The 14,075-nt window shown below is 46.9% G+C and overlaps 1 protein-coding gene across 2 annotated transcripts; it reads left to right on the top strand.

The window, feature by feature from the left end:
- Window positions 1-552: 552 nt before the first annotated feature.
- c4h11orf24 (chromosome 4 C11orf24 homolog) lies at window positions 553-7,319 on the top strand. Of its 2 annotated transcripts, none has more exons than XM_068313733.1 (3): window positions 553-645; window positions 2,300-2,605; window positions 3,676-7,319. In XM_068313733.1, exons 2-3 carry the CDS (start codon window positions 2,458-2,460, stop codon window positions 4,773-4,775), a joined length of 1,248 nt encoding a protein of 415 aa, XP_068169834.1. In that variant the 5' UTR covers window positions 553-645; window positions 2,300-2,457; the 3' UTR covers window positions 4,776-7,319. The 2 variants fall into 2 exon arrangements, with proteins under 2 accessions (XP_068169834.1, XP_068169835.1); XM_068313734.1 differs by having other exon boundaries at window positions 572-817.
- The last annotated feature ends 6,756 nt before the right edge of the window (window positions 7,320-14,075 follow it).

Raw genomic sequence — 14,075 nt, 5'->3', positions numbered from 1 at the left:
AACATGAATTCACCCAAACACTGACTGAACATGAGTTCCTCACTCAACACGGAACATAAGACACCTTTGACACACCATGAGCTTGTAAAAGTGTCTGAATCAAAATAGATTCAGATTCTTGTTCCGACACGTTCTTCTTAAAATGTCTTCTGCACTGCAGTCAGAAGAACCTTCAACCTTCTTCCTCCTGTTTAGATAAATCACCATCTTTGCTTGGCCCAGAAGAAACTTTAGAATCTACCAATCGTTTTTTTGATTCTTCCTGCGTTTCAAACCAATAATGTAAGAAGAAGAAGAAGAAAGTATTTCTGTCTATTGGTTTCTTCATAGGTTAGAGGGTTTGGGGTTTTTAAAAAGGCTGGAGCGGATTAAAATGATTTCCGTTCTTTCTACCTGGGAAACGTTTGACTTCGGAGCTCAGTCCCAGAAGGAATCCATCTCCTCTGAACTCGGATGTCAGGTACCGCCGGATGTGCGCCTTATGTCCGTCCAGCAGGGGGCAGTAATGTCATATTAGTGTTACAAACTGCCTGTAAACACCAACGAAGAAGACGACCGTCTGCCTGTCGCTTCCAGGAAGTGTGTTAGCAGCCAGAGAGCCTCCGGACGGTGTTCAGCCCGTCCTGATGACCCGAAGCACCGCAGGTGAGTCTCCACCAGCGCGGTAAACGGGCTCAGCTGTTCGCGCCATCACACCTGTGCGTGACGTCAGCTGCTGCCGCACCGGGTTTGAACTACTGTTGGAGACAGAAGGAACCCCCCCTGTGAAGAGCCCTTCATAAGTGGATGGGATGGAAGGCGTTCCGACTGGTCCTGGGTGATGTTATACTAATACTAGTCAGAGATATCTACGTGTTTGTGCGCCATGAGTTCTGTTAACTTGTTAACTCGATTATCTGGGGTGTCTGGAGCTCATTCTGCTTATTTATTAGTTATTAGTTTATTGATACAACACATATTTGTTACCGTTAACGTAGAAAGAGTATCAGTGACGTCAGCCACGGGACACCTCTGCTCATTTATTGTTTGGTGTTACACGTTATGACGTCAGAGCTGTGTCAGGACCGACCAATCCCACCGGTGCGTCTGTCCACGTAGACACCCGCCATGACCTTTGACCCTTAGTGTTTACTCTGAGGGCAGGCCGCCTGCTGCGACACAGCCTGTTCTGAAATGACAGCTTCATGTTAGGCACCGACCCCCCAGGAGAAAAAGACGTCTGACAAACACGCAATTTCCTCCGGGATTAATAAAGTATCTATCTATCTATCTATCAAAAACAAAAATAATGTTAAAAAGATATCTGGAGGAGCTTTGGCTATTGTCTTTGCTGGGGGGTTGTGGGGGTGGCAGGCGTAGACCGGCTCACACAGGCTGGCCTCACAGGGGGTGCCTTGTGAAATGACCGTCAGAGTAAACAGAACTGTTGGGGGCTCAGACTTTTCTGGGCCTGGGGGGTCGATGTGACAGCAGGCTGTTATGTCTGTGCTGTTCTCAGCCATCCAGGTGAACACGAGGTGGCTGATAGAAGGTGTCTTCATCCTCCTCCTCTGTTCTGGGATGGTTCTCCAGCGGGACAGAGGCCTGGACCCTGCTGTCCTCAGGCGTGTCCTGGGTCTGTCAGGTGGACTGCTGAGGCGTCCTGAGGAGTTGTCTGTATGACCTTCAGAGCAGTGTAGTGTCTGCTCTGACTGGGGGAGAATTCACTGATTAGACGTGGAGGAGACCAAACAACTGCTCCAGAAGGGAATGGTCCAGAAGGGAATGGTCCAGGAGGGAACGGTCCAGAAGGGAACGGTCCAGAAGGGAACGGTCCAGAAGGGAACGGTCCAGAAGGGAACGGTCCAGAAGGGAACGGTCCAGAAGGGAACGGTCCAGAAGGGAACGTCAGCAGACGAGAGAAAACTCCATTTGGCTTTTCTCCTGAGCCCAAAAAACGTTGTCAATGGACGGCACACAATACACATCTCCACCCCAGACTGGTCTGATGGAGGGACGGTGGTGATGACACACACACACACACTAGTTTGATAGAGGGACGGTGGTGATGACACACACACACACACTAGTTTGATAGAGGGACGGTGGTGATAACACACACACACACTGGTCTGATAGAGGGACGGTGGTGATGACACACACACACACACACACACACACTGGTCTGATAGAGGGACGGTGGTGATAACACACACACACACACACACTGGTCTGATAGAGGGACGGTGGTGATGACAACATGCAGCAGTGTGTGTCTGATGACTAACACATTCTTGTGTTGCTGTTTGTGTGTTTTTAGGATCAGGAAGTGGAAGCTCCCTTCAGTTCCTCCCCCTGGTCTCCATCACTACCTGACCACACCTGTTGAATGTCTGCATGCCGGTTTAGATCAGTGTTTTACCTTCAGGTAGTGTGATTGTGTGTGTTATCGGCCGTCCACACCACCCCACAGCCAACATGTCCCTGCGTCCCACAAGGCTCCGCCCATCAGCGTGTCTCCACCTCCTGTACCTGCTGCTCCTTCTCACCATGGACTCCACCTGCACAGTGTCTAAGAAGGACCCTGTAATGCCCGACCCTTCACCCCAGCTCAACACCACACAAGGTAACTGCTTTGTTTCACTTGAGCCAGGAATCGTGGGTAATAAAGGGGCGATGGCCGTGTGGCACTGCTGAGTCAGAATGTGTTTCCAGTGGAAGGACGCGCCCATCAACACACCGCTGGAGCTCAGCTCTGCTGATGCTGATTGTGATGGAGACAGGTGTCAGAAGAGCGTCCAGTTTGTTGCAGACAGAGAACCCCAGATCAGTCCGGCTGCCCTCGCTGTGACGTTTACATCTGCCTGATCTGAAACCAAGGTTCACAGTAAAGAGAAACTAGCTAACAAAGCTAGCCAAGCTAACGTACCAAGACAGTTATCAACAATTCCCACCAGTTTGTGGTTTGGTGAACATTGAGGCACACAGCCGGACATCAAACACAACTTTAACAAGGCAGTCACAGACTGCAACGTCCCGTGACACCCCTGAATTCAAAATGTTACCCTGACCTACTTGCATAGGTCAGAGATCAAACCTAGTGCTCTGACCTACTGCTTTGATCTATGGTTTACTCACAATAGCCTTCTCCCTCGTCTATCTTTTCCAGTTCCTGAGTGCACAAAAGTTGAAATTTGACCTTGACCTAGTTTTCTCAAGGTCAAGGTCATCATCTCATCTTCATCCCCTCTCCTACCTGAGTCATGTGCTTCTTGTTTCATCTTTCTGTCTGAACGGTTGTGGAGACATTTGGTGACTAACGGACGGACGAACGCTGACGATAACAGTACATCACCGCTCTGAAGCGGGATGTGAATCACCTGATGTAAATATAACCACATGAAGCGGGCCCTCCACGGGCGTGTTGATGAATATGGCTGTCCAGCCCTCGTCCCGGCGCGTTCCCCCAGCTGTAGCTGCTGCTATGCTAATGAGTCCAGGTCTGAGGCGTTACTCCTATGATCCTGACACCCAACAACAAACGAGTAATACCTCCCACTGTGTTTGCTGTAGTCCCTTCCTGCCCAAGGAGGGGGGCATTTGATGGAATTACCCTTGACATGTACTTTATGTGTTGCTTAAATGTATTATGTTCTCGGCTCTAAGTGCCTCATGGATTTTCTTCCCTTTCCCCAGACGGTAATGGTGATGTTCTACAAGACGTTATGGGCGACGTTTCTCCAGACGCCAGCTCCAGTGATCCAACATCACTGAAGAACACGAACCACCCACTCACAGCCTCCCTGTCCAATCAGCAGCCAGCACTACCTTCATCAGAGACGCTTACAGAGCCTGCTGTCCTTCCTCCCCTCACCACTGCAGCAGAGCTCCAGCAGGTGGCTCCTGGTGGCCCCAGTACTAGCAGGACACTCACACCTGCAGAGCCTACAGAGAAGGTACTGGTTGTACTGGTGACCACAGCAGAGCCCAGGTCCACCCCCCAAACCACACTGGTCACACTGGAATCCATGTTCAAGTCAAGGACATCTCCAGCGACGACTCTGAGTCCCTCGCTCACTCACACTGCTCCTGCTACTCCTGCTACTATCACTACTACTACTACTGCTACTACTACTACTGCTACTACTACTCCTGCTACCACCACTACCAATGTTACTACTACTACTTCTACTACTACTACTGCTACTACTACTACTCCTGCTACTCCTCTTCCGATTTCTACTCCTACTCCTACTACTCCTACTACTACTACTCCTACTACTACTACTACTACTACTACTACTCCTACTCCTACTCCTACTACTACTACTGCTACTACTCCTACTCTGACTCCTACTATTTCTACTTCACTTACTACAATGTCCACACCTACAGTCGCTGTAACAAGACTGCTGAGACTCAACACCACCGTCGGTACGAATCCACCAATAGAGGAGTCACCATTGTCACCAGATGCCCTGCCCCAGCCTGACCCCTCCCATACTGGGGTGCCACCATTTCAGACCACCTCTTCACCCCCTCCCACGGCTCCCACCAATCACGATGAGCCGGTGTCCTCTGGAGGGAAGGTGGCGGTGGTGGATGCAGTGGGGGCCCCCCTCAGCAGACAGCTGGTGGACTCTGGATCTCTGGTGGCCATCCTGATCTTTGGCCTTCTCTTCCTCCTGGTCACGGTGGCTGTGTTTGTGGCCCAGGCGTATGAGAGCTACAGGAGGAAGGACTACACCCAGGTGGACTACCTGATCAACGGCATGTACACAGACTCAGGTGTGTGAGGGCGGAGGAGGGGACAGGAGGACTGGGACATGTGTTTGCACTTTGTAGTAGAAGATGGACTGAATGGTGTCACTGTGGTTCTGTGACCCCCCTCCCAGGCCATCAGCTGACTCTGGATCAGTTCAGCTCTGTCCTTTCAGCATTTCACTTAGACTCATTGCATTTTGCCAAATATCAGTCAACATGAACAGAAGTTTCCAGAATGTCGGTGTGGTTCTGTGGAGCACACAGCCTTTAGCTCCACACCTCCACATCCTGGGGTGGTCACAGGCTGGACCAGAATCCTCTGCTGGTGATCAGCAGATGTTCATTCATTCTATCAACTCCAAATGAAAACTGTCAGAATGTTGGTGGTCTTCAGTCGCAGATGAATGTAGCCGTAATTAAATCTGGTGCTGACCGAGGATCAAAACCGGCACTTTTTCCACAAAGAAGTGGAATTTGATGTTTCACGTCTTAAACACCTTGATGCACTTTTTGCCCACATTTGAATGAGTGTTCAGATTGAAACAGAACTGTGAGGAGGAATGAACAGTGTGTAAGATGTCACCTTTATTTTCTAGCGATGAACAAATTATTTCAGAGTCCTTACATCTTCAGATCAAGTTTCATCAAAATAACATTTCATTTTCTGCTCGCATTGTGTTTGATGGCCAAAAACAGACGTGGGAATAATTAGGTTTAGAATGCTGTTGATATTACAGTCTAGACAGTAACGTGCAAGTAGTAACGGATGCATTAATGGTGAATAATGGTGAAGTTACAGCTTCCTGGCGAACCACATGTTCAGTCAGTAGAGAACTAATGAGATCCAGACAGGAACAGCAGCGCTTTTTATTTGAAACTCATGTCACTTTCCACTAATGCTCTTGAACAAAGTTCTGAATGTGTTCTGTGTTAATGGAGGCCACTGCCATCAGATGAATGTCTGCACATCCACATGGAGAATGACTGATGGTGAACAGCATTGGCTGCTTGGTTGTAATACATCTTCTTTACCATGTGTGGTCCTTCTCAGAGAAGAGGGTGCTTAGTTTTTATTCTGTCCAAGCCATTAACCAGCGTTTACCACTGCTGAAGCACCAGCGCAGCATCTGGATGTGAACACATGACACGAACAATGTTTCTTTTTGTATTTCATAACTTTCTCATGAAAGAAAAACCCTGGATTGAAGCCATTAAATACAAAGTTTCCAATGTGAAGACTGTTAATTCAAACGTTCCAGAATATCAGCCTGGATTGAGCTGATCAGCTGATCAGTGCAGAACAGTACTGGGTGCTGTTTAGTGCATAAAGGTGCAACAAGACTCTCACAAGACTATAAGACTCACTTTATGGCGCCTGTAGTGTCACTGATGAGGGTGTTTAGTAGTTAATAAAGAACAAACACTGATGTTCCTGGGGGGCCCTGATGCATTCAGGGACACCTGAGCATCGCTGTAAATTTAGATACTGACACGTCACATCTTTTAGGAGGTGTTATAGAAACAAAGCTGGAAAAGATGGATGTGTCAGTGTGATGGCGTCCTGTTGGGCTTTGCCTGTTCCTTCTTGCTGATGTTCTTGTGAACCCCAGGAGGACGTGACGCTCGGCTCAAACCCCAATCAGCTGAAGCTGCAGTGGCTTCAGGGAAACAGACCTGAGCTCACAGCGGCTGCTTCTGTCTTTGTTGTTCATACAACTGTTTTACATTGCATTGTGGGATATTTCAGAGCATATTCAAATCAGCTTATTTTATATTCTTTCCAAAAGTGAATGTAAAAAAGCATTTTAATATGTCACATTGTCGTCTGCGTCGACCCACTCTGTTACGGTTCTGTAATCTATTCCATTCTTCATGCTAATAATGCCTCATATGTTCATGTCTAACGCTGGATCTGAAGCATTCATTCCAGGAAACGTCTGAGTCAGATTTTTCATTCATTGTTTCTGGTTTTCTCATGATTATCCTATGTTTAAGTCAGAATTTTGAACTTTTACATGCAAGTTTCTAAGAGCTTTTTTTCCTCAGTAATGAGTAACATTTTTATTGTTGTAAAAATATTTTTAAAATAAATTATTTTTAAAAACTAGAATTTATAGGAATCATAGTAAGAATGAACTGAAAACTATTGTGTGGAGTCTGCAATACGTGTCACTAAGCAGTTTGCTTGTTAGGGAAAATATATTTAGGATTATCAACTATAACTCCGTACTGGTCTCCAAAGCTTTTGATTGTCTTAAGAAAATGTGTCCTTAATTAACACTTCAGCTGTTCAGAACATGGTTCAGTTGGTTTCTATTCGGCACTCGTAAATACAATAGAGAGGATTGCCCAATGGTGACTGAAGCACATAAAGACGATACCAAGGGAAACAGAAAGCCATGAGATGTAAGAACGGTGTGAGCCAACGTGTAATGAATGCCTGTGAAAACAGACCACAGTGTTCTATTTCTGCAGTGTGTCCAATGTCAGATTGTTTTTTATTCAGTGTATAATTTACCAATGATTTTTATAGTTTCATCCAAATTAAAAAACATGAAAATGCCTGTTTTCAGAAATACAGAGAATCTTCACATTTATTACTGCACCAGAGAGCTTTGTGTGTGTGTGTGTGTGTGTGTGTGTGTGTGTGTGTGTGTGTGTGTGTGTGTGTGTGTGTGTGTGTGTGTGTGTGTGTGTGTGTGAGAGATGGATAGATGAACATGAATATTTTTAGCATGGTGGTGCAGTGGGTGGTGCTGTTGCAAGAAGGTTCGTGGTTCAATTCCTTTTTCCATCCCGCGTCAAAAGCGGTGATGTAACTCGGTGTTGGTGTGTTCTCTGTGGTACTCTGGGGTTCTCCCACTTCTACCTCTGAAAACATGTAGGATTTGTGAACTGGTCACACCAAGTCTGTCCGTTGAGCATGAGTGGGTGTCTGTCTGCGTTGCCATGTAACAACCTGGCATCACATCCAGGGTGTACCCTGCCTCGCACCCTTATCCAGCTGGGATAGGCTCCAGCATAACCCACCACCCACATCTAAGGTAAGCAGCTGTAGATGAAGTGATTCCAATTGTCTCGTCTTCAAGAAGATGAATGAATGAATAAATGATTCTCTTCTTCTCCTTTGGGCTTTCCCCTTCAGGGGTCGCCCCAGCCAATCAGTGTCCTCCATCTAACCCTGTCTTCTACATCCTCTCTCACACCAACCGTAGAAGGTTTTATAATACATTTATACATCACCAGGAAAGAGTCAGCAGACTTTATGTGCGTTAGATGCATGGACTTTGCTGCAGGCCTCCAGTTACAAACTGCTTCTCTTTTACCGTCAACACAACACTCACATGACTCCAAGGCGCCGCCTAGCGGGCACATGTTATATTACACTGAACATCAGAACCCCCACCCCCCCCTTTTACTAGTGACCAACATATCTTTTTAGGGTGAACTGTAGAAAACTAAAATTTCTCCAAAAATAATAATCACTCCGATCTTGATCAGGTATAAATAACTGCATTTTAACTCATCAAAACACTACACTGTATATCACACTCTGTTTCAGGAATAACACAAGCAGGGAACATGCAGTTAAACTTCTCCGGCAATATAACTTTTTTCTTCCACAAGTCCAGTCTATCTGGAGGACAGGAAGTCCTTCCCAACCTAGTCAATGTTTCACCAGTCTGCCTTGGATCAGTGACTGTCCCATCTGAGCAGGGTAGATCTGTCTCAGGGATCACCGAAAGGTGAGCTCTGTTTCTCCTCAAGTTCCCATGGTCTGTTTCCACATTATAAGACCTTGGTAGAAACTGGTCCGCTGGCAGTAGCTGCGGTCTGCTCCGTTCTAATCCACACTCTCTGTCCTGGAACCAGAACCGGCAAGTCTTTTGTCTTGTGTCTCAAGTTGAATGACGGTCTCTGTTTCACTTTTATTTCTTTGTCTTTTTGTCTGAAAGCCATGAAGTTTGGCCATGCTGGTTTCAACGCTTGTGAAGTGGTTGGAACCGATGTTCTTCTCCTCCTCCCCATCAGCAGTTGTGCTGGACTTAGTCCGTGAGCTAGTGGTGTAGCTCTGTCGGCTAGGAGGGCTTTCTGAGGGTCTGAGCTTTTGATGAGCAGCTGTTTGACTGTGGGGACAGCTCTCTCCACTTCCCCGTTGCCCTGGGGGTAGCGAGTGATGCTGGTCATGTGACTGAATCCGTAGTCCTGGGTGAAATTGGCAAAGTCTGCTGAAGCAAACTGGACCATTGTCAATCACCAATATTTCAGGAACTCCAAAACTGGCAATGATGACTTTCAGTCGCTCCACAGTTGTTGATGTTATTGGAGTTGGGAGGTTTGCTATCTCGATACATCGTGAGTAGTAATCTACCACCACGATGTAATGGCCATTCCTCCACTGAAAGGTATCAGCTACCACTTTGGGCCATGGTCGTGCTGGTAGGGCGTGGTCATCAAAGGCTCACTCTGTGGATACTGGCAGCAGATTTCACACCTCTCTGGCCACCATAGGGATTCTTGTGCCTTTGCTACACACTTTGTCACTCCCTGATGGCCTTCGTGCAGTTTTTCCAACATTTCTCTCTGCATGTTTTCAGGGATCAGAATCCTCACACCTTTGAGAAGCAGGCCCTCTGCCATGTGGAAGTCATTCCTTTCCGGCCAGAATGGCAGAAGATGCTCGGGTACATTTCTCCTGTGAGGGGGCCAGCCATTCACCATGTATGTTTTCAGCTGCTTACAGACGTTGTCTGTGCTCTGGGCTTCCCTAATATGAGCTAGCTTACTGTCAGTGGCAGGCAGATGTCGTAAAATGTGGTCAATGTAGGCACAGCATTCATTTCCAAGCTGCTGTTGGCCTCTCTGGTCTCTAGTCCTTGGGGAGCTCTCAAGAGAGCCTCAGCAGTGACAAGTTGTTTGCCCGGAACACGTATGATTCTGTAGTTGAATCTCAACAGTCTCAGTCTGAATCTGAGAATTCTTGGAGGTAGGTCATCTAATGACCTAGAACCCAACAGTCAGATTAAAGGTTTATGGTCAGTTCTCACTGTTAAGTCCAAGCCAAGTAGATACGAGCTGAGTCGCTCACAGGCCCATGTTACTGCCAGGGCTTCTTTTTCAATCTGTGCGGACTGGACCTCTGTGGGTGTCAGGTTCCGTGATATGTAAACCACAGGTCTCCACTCGCCGTCTGTTTGCTGCTGCATGAGGACTGCCCCAAGCCCATATGAGGATGCATCCGCTGATAACATTGTCTCCAGTTTAGGACCGTATTGTGCAAGGACTGGAGGTGAACTTAGCTCCTTTTTAATCTGCTCAAAGGCCGTTCTCTGTTGTGCATCCCAGGTCCATAAGCTGTCGCTTTTTAACAGATCCGTAGGGGATTTGAAAGGACTTGTAGGCTGGGTGAAAACTTGCCTACATAATTTGCCATGCCCATGAAACGGCAGACTTCTTCCTCATTGCAAGGTTCAGGCATTTTCCCAATGGTGCTGATTTTGTCTGGATCAGCCTCAATTCCTCTTGCACTTATGTAATGTCCCAGGAATTTCACTTTCTCCACTGCAAATTCACATTTTTCATTGAGGGTAAGGCCTGCTTTTTCACACTTTTTAAGTGCCTCCTGCAGCCTTTTGTCATTCCACCCTGTCCTTTCCATAGACCAGGATATCATCCCCAAGACAAAGAGCATCCTTTGTCCCTGCGATGATCTGGGAGATCCTCAACTGAAAATGCTCAGGTGCGGATGAGATGCCAAAAGGTAACCTCTGAAAGCAGTATCTTCCGAAGGGGGCTATAAAAATCGTCAAAGGCTGTGACTCATCGTGCAGAGGAACCTGCCAGAAACCAGATGTTGCATCTAATTTCGAGAAAACTTTTGCCCCTTCTACCTGTGCTGGTGTCTCATCCACTGCAGGTAATACTGTATGTGTCTCTCCCTGCAGACATTGTCATTGAGTCTGGTGAGGTCCACACAAATTCTTGGTTTTTTATTTGGTTTGGGGACCACCACCATCCCTGCTCACCATTTGGTTGACTCCTGAATTTTTCTTATTACCCCCAAGGTTTCCATCCTGTCTAGGTCCTCTTTGACTTTGTCCTTCATAGGTAATGGGACTCTACGTGGAGCTGAGAGGGCATAAGGAACTGCTCCCTCTTTCAGTCTTATCCTGTAGCTTTCTTGCAACTTTCCAAGCCCTGAAAACACTTTTGGGAACATAGCCTTGTACTGATGGCTATTCCTCTGATTCTACTCCTGGACTGAAGCTATTTGTTGAATCAGGTTCAGTTTTATTAAAGCAGGGAGTCCCATCAGTGGCATCACCAGGTTTGGTAGGGCATACACATTGTGCTTTGTTTCCTTTCTGTCAGTTTTCAAATGTGCTGTTACTATGCCTAAAACCTGTAGTGGGCAGTTATCAGGACCTTTAACCCTCTTACGTGGTTTCATCAGCCTACTGTCCCGTTTCCTGGAATACATGGAAGCTAGGATGGCTGTAACTGAAGCTCCTGAGTCCAGTTTGAACATAATCCGCTGTCCATTCAGGCTAATTTCTTTTAGTAATGCCTCCTCTGTTTCTTCTGTGTTAACCGTCCCCATGGATGCTATGTCATTTTCTGCATCACTATCCACACTATCCGCTTCCACTCTTTGTGTTGACCTGCAGACTGCAGCGAAATGTCCCTTTTTTCTGCACTTTCGACACTCCGCTTCTGTGGCTGGGCACTGTTTCCAGGGATGTTGTGGAGTTTTACTACACCTCTTACATTTCCCAGCATGGTTCACATAATTTGGTTCGAATGTTGACTGCTTTGGTCTGCGTGGAGGAGTTTGTCTACATTTTATTCTTCCTTTTCCTGCATTTATGGCATCCAGATTTGCAATTTCTGAGTGTTCCCCTCTGAGCAGCTGCTGTCGTTTCTTTACTTCTTCCTGCTGCCTGACCTGTGTTATTGTATTTGCCAGCATCAGGTTGGGGTCTAACTGAAGTCTCCCGGACAACCTGGAGTCTCTTATCCCGACTGCTATGCGGTTTCTTATCATTTCCTCTTTCAAATCACCAAATCTGCAGTGCTCTGCAAGCTTATGCACATCTGTGATAAAGTTCTCTGAAGTCTGCTGATTCGCCATGTTGCTGCTGACTGCTATTAAACTCAACACGTTCGTATATCACATTGTGCTTGCCAACAAATTGTTCATCAAAGGCTTTTCTCACATCTGCTTAGACCGCCTTCTGTTGGTCCATGATTGGCATTGTACCGAGGATGTCGTCGCTCTTTTCGCCCATAACATAAAGGAGGGAGCTGACTTGGTAATTTTCTGCTTTTCCATCCAAACCTGATGCTTGTCTGAATCTCTCGAACCGTCTTATCCATTGCATCCATGAGCTGGGCTCCTCAAAGGTGAAGTTACCAGGAGGTGCGATGGCAAATATCTGATCCATCCTTCTCTCCTCTCACACTCCGGGCCACGGTCTGACTTGCTGCTCGCTGTTAGCTGTGTCGCTTTAGCCTAGCCACCGCGCTAGCCAAGTAAACAATGCCTGTTTCCACCGGACTATCACGGACCTTTCTTCACTCAAATACCACTGCCCTGCACCTACTTTATACTCACAGTAGGTTCCCCACATTCTGACACCATGTAGAAGGTTTTATAATACAAGGAAAGAGTCAGCAGACTTTATGTGCGTTTAGATGCATATACTCTACTGCAGGCCTCCAGTTACATACGGCTTCTCTTTTACCGTCAACACAACACTCATATAACCCCAAAGCACTGCAGAGTAGGCACATGTGGTATTACACGGAAGATCAGTACACCAAGTATCTTCATGTGCTCTTTCACTACATCCATAAACCTCCTCTTTGGTCTTCCTCTAGGCCTCCTGCCTGGCAGTTCAAAACTCAGCATCCTTCTACCAATATATTCACTATCTCTTCTCTCGACATGTCCAAACCATCTCAGTCTGGCCTCTCTGACTTTATCTCCAGAACCTCTAACATGTGCTGTCCCTCTGATGTACTCATTCCTGATCCTATCCATCCTGGTCACTCCCAGAGAGAACCTCAGCATCTTCATCTCTGCTACCTCCAGCTCTGTCTCCTGTCTTTTCCTCAGTGACACTGTCTCTAGACCAAACAACATCGCTGGTCTCACCACAGTTTTGTACACCTTTCCTTTCATTTTAGCTGAAACTCTTCTATCACACATCACACCTGACACTTTCCTCCACCCGGTCCATCCTGCCTGGACACGCTTCTTCACCTCTTTTCCACACTCTCCATTGCTCTGGACTGTTGAGCCTAAGTACTTCAAATCCTCCACCTTCTTGATCTCTTCTCCCTGTAACCTCACTCTTCCACTTGGGTCCCTCTCATTCACACACATGTACTCTGTCTTACTGCGGCTAACCTTCATTCCTCTCCTTTCCAGGACAAACCTCCACCTCTCTAGCTTCTCCTCCTCCTCCTCTGTCAGCCTGTCCATCCCCATAGAAACAAGAAGGGGCTCAGAGCTGATCCCTGATGCAGTCCCACCTCCACCTTGAACTCCTCTGTCACACCTACAACACACCTCACCACTGTCTTACAGTCCTCATACATGTCCTGCACCGCTCTAACATACTTCTCTGCCACTCCAGACTTCCTCATACAATACCGCAGTTCCTCTCTGGGCACCCTGTCATCAGCTTTCTCCAGATCTACAAAAACACAATGCAGCTCCCTCTGGCCTTCTCTGTACTTCTCTATCAACATCCTCAAAGCAAATACTGCATCTGTAGTACTCTTTTCTGGCATGAAACCATACTGCTGCTCACAAATGTTCACTTCTGCCCTTAGTCTAGCTTCCAAGTTTTCAAGTTTCAAGTTTATTTATTTTTATATAGCCCAGATTCACAAACAATGTCTCAAAGGGCTTTACAATCTGCACATGGACGATATCCCTCTGACCTTTGTGCACTGCAAGCAGTGCGACCCTCGCATCGGATAAGGAACAACTCCCCCCAAAAACCCTTTTAACAGGGGAAAAAATGGATGGGAGAAACCTCAGGAAGACTGCAGAGGAGGGACCCCTCTTCCAGGAGTGGACAGACGAAGCAATAGATACCGCATGTACAGATTAACAACACAATAATAATAACAGTAACAATAACAGTAACAATAAATGTATAACAAAGGCATGCCGATCCATCCAGTAGAGCGAGTCACCACCAGCCGATGAAGCACACAGAGGTCACCGATTGCCGAGGATCCACCACTCTGAGGACAGACCAAACAGTGCCTAAGTCATTCAGCTCAAAAAAGTTAAAGTCAAGGTTACTCTGGCAAAA

Source organism: Antennarius striatus, chromosome 4, assembly GCF_040054535.1.
Source record: "Antennarius striatus isolate MH-2024 chromosome 4, ASM4005453v1, whole genome shotgun sequence".
NCBI classification, from domain to species: Eukaryota; Metazoa; Chordata; class Actinopteri; order Lophiiformes; family Antennariidae; genus Antennarius; species Antennarius striatus.
The sequence above is the reverse complement of the archived record's forward strand: the minus strand, read 5'-3'. Positions and strand labels throughout refer to the sequence as shown.

Coding starts and splice junctions, on each gene's coding strand:
- c4h11orf24 (XM_068313733.1), top strand. CDS start 2,458: ATGTCCCTGCGTCCCACAAGGCTCCGCCCATCAGCGTGTCTCCACCTC. Junction 2,606..3,675: donor CCAGCTCAACACCACACAAG/GTAACTGCTTTG, acceptor CCCTTTCCCCAG/ACGGTAATGGTGATGTTCTA.